General features: G+C 36.4%; 1 protein-coding gene across 1 annotated transcript; it reads left to right on the plus strand.

Annotated features, from left to right (window-relative positions):
• The first annotated feature begins 1,404 nt into the window (after positions 1–1,404).
• Positions 1,405–2,237, plus strand: LOC110919563. Its single transcript, XM_022163833.1, has 2 exons — positions 1,405–1,692; positions 1,782–2,237. The coding sequence occupies exons 1-2, from the start codon at positions 1,405–1,407 to the stop codon at positions 2,235–2,237; spliced, it is 744 nt and encodes a 247-aa protein (XP_022019525.1).
• Positions 2,238–13,019: the final 10,782 nt, after the last annotated feature.

Here is a 13,019-nt window from a genome sequence, read left to right on the forward strand (position 1 = left end):
CAACAAAACAATAATAACTTGCATATAACAATTAACAAGGACACATTAGCGGCTTAAACTAGCCATGAAATCCGTTGGATCGCCTTAAAAATGATATGGACATGTAAGGCCAATTTCAAAATAAATTTTATGTTATTGTTTTAGCACATGTATAAAATCAGCAACCTAGAAGCTACTGCATGTTTGAGTGGTTACAGGTAAACCCACATCAGTATTTTAGGATTATGAGAGATACGAGAACCATGATTCAAGAAACGTGGGATAATATATGTCGGCTATGAAAGAGAGAAAAGATAAAAGACAAAAATGTTTTCAAAACATGACCAATAAGAGCTCGAAACTTCCTTCGTATCATGTGGTACTCCTCTTCTTAGAAGGTAAAGGACGTAATCAGTTATAGCGTTGCATATATATCACATGAACACAATATATAACTTGTGGGGACCGAATAAATTGTAAGGACCGATTAAGTTAAAAATATCAAAAAACAACAATGATGAAATATATATTTTCGACAAGATTTTATGTGTTAATTATGCTATTACCTGAAAAAGTAAACGAATTGTTGGACCAACCATTTCGGAGCATGATGTTTTAAATAAGCATATTTACGAAGTATTATTTATTAAAATTGTTTCTAGTCACATTTTTACTATTCACTTTGACATACTCAATACCAAGAATTAGTTATTTTGATAATGTACTCAATACCAAGAATTAGTTATTAAAATTGGTTCTAGTCAAATTTTTACTCTTCTTTTTTAATTATCATTAGCAATGTCACTTTTATTATTACTTTGTATTTTTACTATATTATTCTTTTATTGTTTATTTAGAATTATATTACCATTAGCCACGATAATTTCTATTATTATTATTTCTGATTAATTATTACATTACAGTTTTGTTACTATCATCTTTTTTTCATTTTTATAATTATTAGCGATGTGGTATAATTTTCTTCAAAGATTTTGGATTACCATATTACTACTTTATCTTTCAGTTAAATAAGACACCTTCTATCTAATTATACCTAATATTTCTGCAAAGAAGCTTTTTTATACATTTTTCCCACTACAACTAGCGGGAGAAACTACGAGTTGTCTCAAAACTCTATCTTTTTACAAAGTGTGTTTAAGCGACAATAATTGTTTTAGTTTTGACAAGTTGTCTAACCCACTTATTTTATATAAAAATCTAGGTTTGAGGAGAGTCATGGGTTTTTGAAATGGGCTTTTTTGCATCTCTATGGCTTGTCTTCTAAAGCAATACAATATTAAATAGAATTCCCAAACAATATGAAATGGGTTTTTGCCGGGTATATGGAAAAATATTGGGGAAATAACAAAGGGTTTCATGAAAAACAATATCAATATTAATACAAATCTGAAAAGTATAGTGGGTATGGGGGACAAAACGTTATTCTGGGTTGACGTTTGGATCGGAAACGAGCCGCTGAGAATACAATTCCCAAACTTGTATCAGCTGTCATCGAAGAAAAAAACGAAGATTAGGGATGTCTACAGAACGATAAGTGGGGGCACGTTTTGGGATTGGGGTTGGATAAGGACGCCGAACAGTGAAGAGGAAAAGCAAGAAACGAATATACTGAAGGAGCGTCTACAACAACAGAGAATGACAGAGACAGGGGACGTATGGGTATGGAAGAACTATGAAGATCAGGAATTTTGTGTAAAAAATGTGAAACTTACTTTGAGTCAGAATTTAGATCTAAACGCAGAACCAAATAATTTTGCTGGAATAATTGGGCGACTGGGAAGAGTGTAGCTTTTGTATGGAGAGCGTTAGACGAAAAGATTCCATCAGTCGTGGCTTTAAGGAATAGAGGCATGAATATACAAGACGTTAGGTGCAAGATATGCGGTGCTGAAGACGAAACTGCCGGCCATATATTACTAAGATGCAATTTAGCTAAGAGAATCTGGGAAGCGCTATCGATGTGGACAAGATTTCCGATGCTTAATACAGTCGATAGTGTTTCGAAACTACTGCAGTTGATATTGGAAAGTCATAGGAGCCGATTAGTCAGAAAGCTACTACATGCGATAGCCATTCAATCCATGTGGATCATGTGGAAGAACAGAATAGGAAGACAGAGGGCGCTTCAAATGATTGATGAAGACATAAAAGATACAACCTTTCAAGGGGTGAAGTCTCGATCGAAGTTTAACACAATGACAAAACAAGAATGGTGGGACTTTAATTTAAATTTGTAAAAGAGATATGTTTCTGTTCTTCTTTTTTTTTCGCTTGTTGTTTTTGTTTCTGTTTCAGCTGCTGGCTGAGTTTGTTTTTTGTACTCGGTTTCCTATGAATGAAAGTTCCGTTGGCTATTCAAAAAAAAAAAAAAAAATAGAATTCCCAAAGTTTTTATATTTCCAACAATCGCCACCAAATAGTAAAACACGAAACCGAACAACTTACACGTAAAAGTACGTAATACACGTAATTTACACACAAAACACGCACATACCGAAAATCATATAAATTCACATCATATATTCATTTAACTTTTTTGGAATTATTATTTAACTTAATCACCAACATTCGAGGACAGGTTCGTGTGCGGTTCGGTAATTCGGTTAACTCACCGAATTACCGTTACGTGAGTGTTCGTGTACTAATTGACACACTTAACCAACCAATATCAAGTGAAATGCAGTAATAGATGTTTATGATAATGTTTATGATAATGTTAAAGATAACGGAGTTGACCTGAAAATTCTCGGTTGTCACATTTGTTCATCTGGCATTTTTGCTACAAGCACTTTTGGTGTATCAGCGTATGTTGATGCATTGTCTAATGCCTACGTTTAGGTCTTGTGTCTGTATAGTTATAGGGCACATCTGGCATTTTTGCTACAAGCACTTATGGTGTATCAGCGTATGTTGATGCATTGTCTAATGCCTACGTTTAGGTCTTGTGTCTGTATAGTTATAGGGCACATCTGGCATTTTTGCTACAAGCACTTTTGGTGTATCAGCGTATGTTGATGCATTGTCGAATGCCTACGTTTAGGTCTTGTGTCTGTATAGTTATAGGGCACATCTGGCATTTTTGCTACAAGCACTTTTGGTGTATCAGCGTATGTTGATGCATATGTCTAATGCCAACATTTACGTCTTGTGTATGTATGGTTATAGGGCAGTATTATGTTGTGTTTGAGTTTGTTTTTTAATGTAAAACACTCATGCGCACGTAGAAGTCCTACGTACGTACGAGTCACCATGGGCATGAGTCTTGCGCCCCAAATTTTTTAAGATGCACGAGGTGCGTGAATTCTTAACTGTGACAACCCGAGATTTCAAGGCCTTTCCGTTTAGCTATCATTTAACTATCATTGATCTTGCAATCCTGTTTCTGATTCATGTGGTGTCAAGTGTAGTTTTGTGAATGACCAGCAGTTATGTGTTATGTGTTACACGTTCCTCGCTTGTTTATTAATCTGTTTAGGGTGCATGATAATTTTATTAAACTAATGGTAATAGCACTTTTGGGCCGCAAGCCATTGGGCCACATTAGTGACCCTTGTGATACACTTCACCTCTGCCTGAATAAACATGAACCGACCCCAACCTATTCCGCGTGGGCTTTGATCAAACCTGGCCCAGTTGTGTTAACGTTTAATGTGTATAGGATCGGCCCACTTGTTAGGTTTTGGCTTTATAATTAAGTGTACGTAACATCCTATATCTCTCATCACCATAACATAACAAACCAAACCCTACTTCTCCTTTGTTCGCGTTGGCAGACCTTGAGAACCCCCCCTCTTTGAGACTCTACCTCGCTTAACTTATGCTCTCGATTAGTTCTTGTACTTTAAATCCCTTGTGATTATGAAACTATGTGCTAGTTGATTGTGTCATGCATGCCTAGTGTATCGGTTCATAATTGTAATTAGTGATTATGTTCATACTTGATGTTAAGTGTGTTATTTGTTTATATGATAATAGATGTTTATGTTATGATGATAGACTGTTGATAAATACAAGATTCAGTGGTTCTAACCGATTGTTTAAGCTGACTAGGGCTTCATAAGATCATCAATATATGAACGTGTGAAATTATTATGATATGTAACAACTACAACCCACTTATGGTTCCAAGGGTTTTTGTGATAATAATTATGTATTGAGTGATCAAATCGTTGGGAAAAAGGACTCGAGAGTAATCAGGTAGGTTGAAGGGGGTTATGTTAGTTTAGCGGTGTTTGGGCCACGTAAACAGGAGCCCAGCGATGAACAATGGGCTGCAACGGGTGGGCCTGATGGGATTGGGTCGGGTGTTAACTAAAGATGGTAATGTTTGGTTCACATGAGGAACAATCTGGTTGTTTTGAATATCCTTTGCTGATTAATCTGAGCAAAACATTTGTTGTGATGATTTGTTATTTGTTGGGTTGTAACTGATCATAAGGGCCGGTGAAACTTGATTTAATTGGGCCAGGGATAGACGAGCATTATGGGCGGCCAAGTAATTAGTTAGCTTACAATCTGAGTTGGGCCGAGGGGTTTGAGGGGCTGCTTAGCCCACTATGTACGTGGCTGGGCTGCATGACCACGGGTCATCAGCTAAGCCCATACCGTTGTGATCATTGGTTGTGTTGGGTTGGGCCGGTAACTTGTGGAATCAAGATATTGATTAACTTGTGTAGTGATATATTAACTTGTATAATGATATGGTATGTACACATATAAACCTGTGAATTAATATGATACATAGTGTTACTGATAATTATGTTGTAGGATTTTTAGTTATAAGCATATATTCACGGAAAGGATAATCAAATCACCCAACATGGATTATGGTGTAAACGTGACTTTGTTTGATGACATATGTGCAAAGACGTGTAAATAATTGTGCATACCAAACTGATTATTATGTGTAACTATCATAGGGCTTGGTTAATCACTGTTGTTAAAAGAGTAATTAATTCTACCGAGCAAATCAAAGGTGAGTTCATTCCTCTTGAGCATGCGTCCCGGTGGTTGGGACAGTCTTTGGGTATCCCTAGGTTGGATAGGTTTTGGGTAACTTGTTTGGGTATTCCTAAGAGGAATACGTCTTGTTGTAAATCGGTAATGTTGGATAATATACTCATCCTGTCACCTTTAAAGTCCCCCGTGTTGTTTGGTTACCTGAGAGGTAACAAGGTATTAGTTAGTAGCGCTACTTAGGTTTGGCAACCTCACCCCGTACCTGGGAGGACGGGTGTTGAACTAATGACCTAGTTATGATCAATGCTTTGATAGGAGCATTGGAGAAAAGGCAATGTAAATCAGAAGCCGTCTTGTATTTGGGGTATTATCAACATTAAATTCAATGGATTAACTAAATACTTGGTAACCAACATTTTCGTAAAACTATGAACTCACCAGCGTTGTCTGATACACTTGTTACATGCTCGCAGGTCGTTAGATATCTTGGATTTGGGAACTTGCTGTCTGGAGTAGCTGGAGTGGTCAAGGGTCTACTGGAGGGACTCATGTGATTGATTATTGCTATTATACATTGGTTTTGAACAATTTAACTTTTGTTTACTGTTTGCTTCCGCTGAACATGATGGTTTTCATTTAAATGTGTTGATGACATTTTTTATTAATAATTGGGGATTTTATTTATAGACTTGAATGGGTTCAATGTAATTAGTGGCTCGTGGTTGGTACGTCACACGCCTAACAGGGACATTCCCTAGGTGGTATTTTGGGGGTGTGATAGTTTGGTATCAGAGCCACTGGTTATAGTGAACTTGGTTTTAAAACGTTTTTATAAAACCAGACTATAACCGAACAGTTCCGAAATCGACCATGACACTCAGCTCCAGACTGCAAGGTTCGTTTCTCGTTTACTATTGCATAGTATATCTAGTGTACACTTATGTATGACATTACACGTGAACGCACACTTGGCACTGCAGTATGAGTCCTTATGTTACCAACCCCTGTTATGTGATCTGTTAGTGTGACACTACCCTTCGACTATTGTTATTCTTAATCCTGTAAAACCTTTCGTCTGCTATTTGAATGTGGGGGAAACCTTTAGCGCAAGTTAAGAGGCCCTGAGATGAGCATGCAAATTGCCTTATTATTATGGGTGCACACATAATAATAACGAGAGGTGCATGTGAGTCCTAGTGAGGCTTAACGAGTGCGAGAAGGGTTCTGCCCTATTGTTTGGTGTAAACTATGTAGTTTGTAGATGTCAACGTGATATTTGACTCCTGCCTTAGCTCGACCCTTAAACTTGTTCCCTCTCCTTATATAGAATCTTGAGTGGACGAGGCCATGGACGTGGACGCATTGCTATGACTCAGGCTGAGTTGACAAATCTGATCAACACCCGTGTGGCTGAGGCATTAGCGGCCTACCAAGCTGGTCAGCCAGTGAATCAGAATCAAAAGAATCCGCCAGCTTGCACGTTCAAGACATTTATGGATTGTAAGCCACAGACCTTCAGTGGGACTGAAGGGGCTGTGGGGCTACTTCGATGGTTCGAGAAAGCTGAGTCAGTGTTCGCTATGTGTAATTGTTGTTGGTGCATATGTCTGTTGACTTCGTCTTGTATCAAGTCGTGTAATAGATTAGATAAACCAAGACGCGTAGTTCGATAGAAACAGGAAACAGGTCGAAACAAGTCAGTTCGTACGAACTGACAGTTTGGTGCGACCTGGCCAGGTCGTGCGACCTGGACCAGGTCGCATGGGACTGACTGGTGCGAACTGAGCTTCCCTATAAATAGTAGAGTCTTGGTTGTCATTTGTAACTTTCTGATTTCGGTAGCGAAGCTCCGCCGAAGTGTCTCCAGCCTGTAAAACGTTGTTATATCAATACAATCGACAGTTAATCTACTTCTAAGTGCATATCAAGCTGAATGAAGATCAAATCAATGAATTCCGCCTCTGATTTGGTCAAGAACTCTTTTGATCGACTCGTTTAGATCGATTCCCCGATCCTACAAGTGGTATCAGAGCTCAGGAGGAAGAGTTCTTATCATTTCAGCTTGTTTTCTTCAAAAACATCTCACTTCTACTCATTTTCTACACTTTTTCTTCAAAATTTCAACGAATCCACGGTTAAAATGACTTGATTTTCACATATAACACGTAAAACTGAGTTTTAATCAATCCTTGAAAAAAATCAGAACTAAAATAACCTAAAACTTGTTAAAATGACCAAATCATGTGAAAACCTTGTCAGATCGTTTGAGATTGTGTCAGGTCGTGTGAAATTGTTGTATCGGTTCGTACGAAGTGAAATTTTCATCACCAGATAATTTAGAAGTTGACTCAACTCACATGAAGTGAGTCAGTTCACGTGAAAGTTGATCAGTTCGCACGGATTGATATTATTTCAGGTCGTACGGTTTGAGACTAGGTCCAGATCGTGTGAGAAGTTGATCCAGGTCGTACGGTCTGGTTAATAGGTCATCAGGTCGTTTGGAAGTTTATCAGTTCGCTTGGTTTGATAAAAATTAATTCCAGGTCGTGTGAAACTTCTTCAGGTCGTGTGAATCATCACCAGGTCGTTTGTACTGCTTCAGATCGTTTGGAATTTCTAAAACTGTGAATTCTCGATACCGAAACATGGAAAACGAATTCTACAACGTATTTGCTACCCCGATCTCTATGGCTCAGACGGTGAACTTAGAACATGAAATGGGTACCATGCAAAAACCGCCTAAGCTCATGAATATCGAGGAGTATAGTGGATGGGTGGAACGTTTTGAAAATTGGGTTCAAGCGAATCACTTAGAAGCGTGGGAATGTGTTGAAGAAAGATATGTTAGACCGATTGATGAATACGGAGAGATTGTGGCTATTAAAGATTTAGATGCTGATGAGAAAAGGAAATACAAAAGTGAAAAGAAGATGATCAGAATATTGCAACAAGCTATTAAGGAAGACATTTTGATTTTATTACAACACAACGGAAGTGCACATTCAATGTGGAAAGCACTAAAAACGAAGTTTTTTGGAAGTGAAGACATGATCAAGAACAAAAAATCGCTTTTGAAAAAAGAATTTGATCTATTTCGTGGATTAAAAACTGAAAACACCAAAATGATTATAGAAAGATATTGTAATTTGGTGGTTAACATGAAGAGATTGGATATCAAGAAAGATAGAGAAGAATGGGTTGAAAAGTTGGCAGATGCATTACCACAAGATGTTTAGGGCACGTATCTTATGGTTTTGAAGAATAATGGTGAATTTGCGAATCTATCGCTGAGCAAGTTTATTGAAAAACTCGAAGTTCAAGAGATGGAACAATGAAAGATGGAGAAAATGAAGAATTATAATGGTGATCAGGACATTGGTCTGTATTACAAAGGAAGTACGGTTGATAAGTCCAACATTGCACCAAAGATCGAAACTGCATTTAACGCAAACAATTCTTCTAGAGGGTCATCTCAAGGATCAAACAACAATAATAGATTCTCTTCATATCCATCATTCGATCCGAATTTTTCAGCAACCAATAATGGCCAAGTACTACAATGCAACATTGCATTACATCTTCAGAATGGTCAAAATTTCTCAGAAGAGGTTGCTAAAGGTCATATGTCTTTATTGGTGACCGTATTAGAGTCATATGAGAGTTTGGTTACGGGAAGGATCGGAAATCCTATGTTAACAAAAGGGGATTATGATCAGATTGATGCAGAAGAGATGGAACTTATGGATATAAACTGGTGTATGGCTAGTGTGTTGAGAAGAGCTGAGAAGTTTAAACAGATCACTGGAAGAGATGATTTCCGTGATGCTGGAACTTCACCTTTAGGTTTTGATAAATCTAAAGTTACTTGTTTTCATTGCAGGGAGAAAGGGCATTTTAAGCGAGAATGCACAAATCACGAAGCAAGTGGAGCTCAAAATCCATTCGGCAATAATGATTATCATCGAAAAGCGATTTATCATCAAGTTGCTCCGCATCAACAACCATCGCCACAAACTTCACATGCTAGGAAGGAGATCGAAGAACCATCAAAGAGAGCTTGTTAGGGTCTGATAGATCAAGATGATGAAAGAATTCCAGAAGGTTTTAGTTGGATGATTATGATCCTAACAGACCTTCAAGTTCTAAAGCATTTGTTGCTCAAATCTTTGAAGATTAAACTTCTGAAGAAGAAATGGCGTATGTTTATTACGAGTCTCAGCAATACAGTCCTAAAAAGAAAGAAGAAGAACCAATTTCAACAAAAGAGGTTTCAAAAAAAAGCACCTATCTTTGATCACTCATCAAATGAAGAAAGTGATGATGATAGTGAAGAAATTCAAAAACTTGAATATTACAAAAGAGAATTTTCACCTGATAGGTATAATTTGTATTTTGCTGGAAAAATGGAGGAGATCAAAGAAAGACAAGCTGCGAGAAAGAAGAATCATAAAGCAGCAACTGATGAAGAAAAGGTCAAACCTGAGGAAAATGTTCGAGTGATAAAGAAGCAAGTTAAAGAAAGTCCAGCTATCAAGGTTGAGAAGGAAGCTGATACTGAAAAGATGCCTGAAAAGTGTGAAAATTGTGATACTATGAAAAGGCACAACAACAAATTGATTCATAACATGAACAGACTGAAAGAATCTTATGATGTGTTAAACAAAGCTATGAATCAATATAACAAGTCAAGCAATGAACAGCAGATAGCTATGAAGACACTCAATGGAGCGTTCATGACAAAGCAGAAAATCATCAATCAGTACATTGAGAAATGTGCTGAACTTGAACAAAAATTGGAAACTCAGAGGATAGAAACTGAGAGGGTAAACAGGTTATTGAAAAGTTATGCATGTGCTTCTTATGTGATTGACATGATTTACCCTACAGTAGAAGGCATGAAAGCGTTTGAAGAGGAGAAACCTGAAGTAAAGGATATTGGTAAGAAACATAGTGTCGATTATACAAAGTGTCCACCTCCGCTTGAAGAAGGAAATTCTCCACGAAATCCTAATTCAGAAAGAGTAAAAAAGGCAACCAATTTAAAGTGAGAATCTGAACCTTCAGATGGATTGCCAGATAACATTGATGTCACATTTACAACATCTGACACTGATCATGAGTCTAAGTTAATAAAGAAAGTGGTCGATCATGTGTTGGATAAAGATGAAACAGAGGAGTCAATGTCAATGTCAAAGTCAAAGTCAAAGTCAAAGTCAAAGTCTGAAACTTCAAGTCCAACAGTCGAAAAAGGCAAAAGGGTTTACACTAAAGATTTTCTGATGTCACAAAATAATTTGAATGATGAAACATTCAAAGTAGCATATACTTTGAATGATTCTGACAAATTATATTCTGATGAAGAATTTCCAATAAGAGGTGTTAAAACTGAAATGATTAACAAGGTTTTCAAATGAACAGAAATTAATATTTCTGAAATAAAAGATGTAAATCTTACTGAAAAATCTAAAAAATACACTTCAAGAGTTCAACAAAGGTTAAACAAGTAAAAGGGTTACCGTTCTGGTTCGGGTTATCGAAAGAAACCAAACCATAGCAGTATTTCAAAAAGAAGGGATCAGGTTTTATTCCACCAGAAAATTATAAAAATGAGAAAACTTATAAACTAAAAACTAAATTTGTTTCAGGAACATCATCTGAGGAAGTGGAAAGGAGCTCATTCTGGAAGCAGACGAATAAAGAATTCCTTGCTAAGAAGCAAGAGCGAATAAAGAATGAAGCTAATCAGAAAAAGGAGATAAGAACCTGTTACCGATGCGAAAAAGTTGGTCACATCGCCTTGAAATGTCCAAAGGCAACCAACACACAACAGGGAGTGTCTTCTAAACTGAAAGAAAAAGTTGTTGATAATGAACCACCAACTGAACAGTTTAAAGTGTTTAAAAATTCAAAATTTAAGGTTGGTGAGAGTTCAAAAAGTTTTTACAAAAGAAGAGCAAATCTTAACAACTACAAGTGGATTGTTAAGAAATCAGATGTTAATTCTGGCGATGAATTTGTTTCTTCGGAAGCAAAGGGGCCACATTCTGGCGATGAATCTGATTCGTCAAAGACAGAGGAGCCACAAGTTGACCTAAAAAGAGAAAACTCAGTTCCGTCAATGGATGACGCAAACTTTCCACCATTGCGGACAGAAAATTTAAAACAAAAAGTTGGCAAAGTTGAGATTTCAAATCAATTTTTTTCTGAAAAGAAAGAATTTGATGTTGAAAAGGCCTTTAACCCTACAGTTCAAAATATTTTTGGAAAAATGATTGATGGGAAGGTCAAAGGGGTAAAGGAATTTTATGAAAAGAAAAAGAAAGGAAAGAAACCGAGTGTTGATGATTCAGAATCAGATGATGACTCGGAATCACCCAAGGATCGTCAGGCTTGGGTGAATCTCTTTAACTAAAAATCCCGACTTGCCGGAACTCCCGGGTTGGTAATTGGGAAGTAGGAATCGGCATCTTTCTCAAGTGCATGACAGTGATATTTCGTCATACAAGTGGTACTGTCAAAGACTTACAAGTGGTATTGTTGATAAGAACCTAAAAGTGTCATATTTCTTGAAAAATGTGTTTGTGTGAAAAATCTACAAGTAATTGTTCCTACAAATGGTTAATCAAGGTCATTAAATTGAACTTGATTTAACTTTCATACAAGTGATTAAAGAAAAACTTAAAAAAATGTTAGATTTTACAAGTGGTTAAAAGGACAAAGTGATGAATGAATCCCAGACCGTACAAGTGGTATCAACAAAACTAATTTTCCGGAAAAACCATTTTGATTAAAACAAACTTAAGTGTTTTGAAATTATAATGGGAAAATAGTTTGTTGTCAGGGGGAGTTCTGATTGTTTATGCCAAGTGGATGGAGAAGTGAAGCAATTCACATCAGTTTGTCATATTGTTTGTACAGTTTTATTTTCAAATTTTTCCTTGAAAATCTAAAATTGAAACATATTTTTGATTTTAGGGGGAGTAAAAAATTTAGAAATTTCAAAAATTTGAAAAATCCAAAAACATGATAAAATCAGAAAAAGTAAAAAACATTGAAAAATTAAAACGAGTTTTTTGTGAAAAAGAGGAAATGATAGTACATTAGTGGACTATCACAACATGCTAAAGAAATGGAAAGTCAAAATGTTTTTAAACAAGTCTCACTGATGATGTGCCAGTAGACTTCGCACGAATAGTAGATTGAATTTGAGATATAAACCTAAATATCAATACTTACTTATCTCGTGGGGAACATCTCTCGGATATATGGGTAACCCCCGAAATCTCGTTTGAGAGATTGCCTGATTCTGAGATACTAGGTCTTTATGCTGTTTGATATCTGGGGTATTATACCTAGTCTTCTGCTATTGCGGAAGCAATGGCCTAGACTTCGTATAATACTTTACACGCTTTAAAAGCTTACTCTCTGCATAAAAATTGAAAAATATCAAAAGATATGAATCAATTGCAGTTGAAGAAAAGATTCCCTATAGGGAACACACCAAAAGACGAGCTTTCGTCTCTTTGATTGAACGGAAGTTCATACCTGAGCTCTCAAGGTCTCGTACTAACCCAGATACAGATATCAGATTGGTATACTCACCTGTAAGACTGAATCTAGGGAATTTTGATACAGGAGTATATTCTGAGGTGGGACACGCGAATAAGTTTAAGTCCTTAAAACACTAATTCGTATCTCGAATCGATTGAAACTTGTGTAGAGGTTTAAGTGGACAATAATACTGACAATCTAAGTGAATTTGTTTAAAACTTAAAGTCTTAAAAGGTCAACGGTGTTAGTGATTTGTCTCATAAACTGATATGATCCTCTTACACAAACTTACAAAAATATTGTCTGTAAATATTTCTTTAATGCTTTTCTTTAAAAACAAAAACCCAAAAAGAATGTGTTTTAGCATAAAATTTTGAAAAATCAAAAAGATTTTATTTCATCTTATTTTTGACCACTGATGTTGAAAAGATGATTTTCAAAATTCCAAGTGCTAAACATGACGACAACAGGATTGGGAGAGTTTGTTGGAAATGAGAAAAGATTAAATG

The sequence above is a fragment of the Helianthus annuus genome, chromosome 16 (assembly GCF_002127325.2).
Source record: "Helianthus annuus cultivar XRQ/B chromosome 16, HanXRQr2.0-SUNRISE, whole genome shotgun sequence".
Classification (NCBI taxonomy): domain Eukaryota; kingdom Viridiplantae; phylum Streptophyta; class Magnoliopsida; order Asterales; family Asteraceae; genus Helianthus; species Helianthus annuus.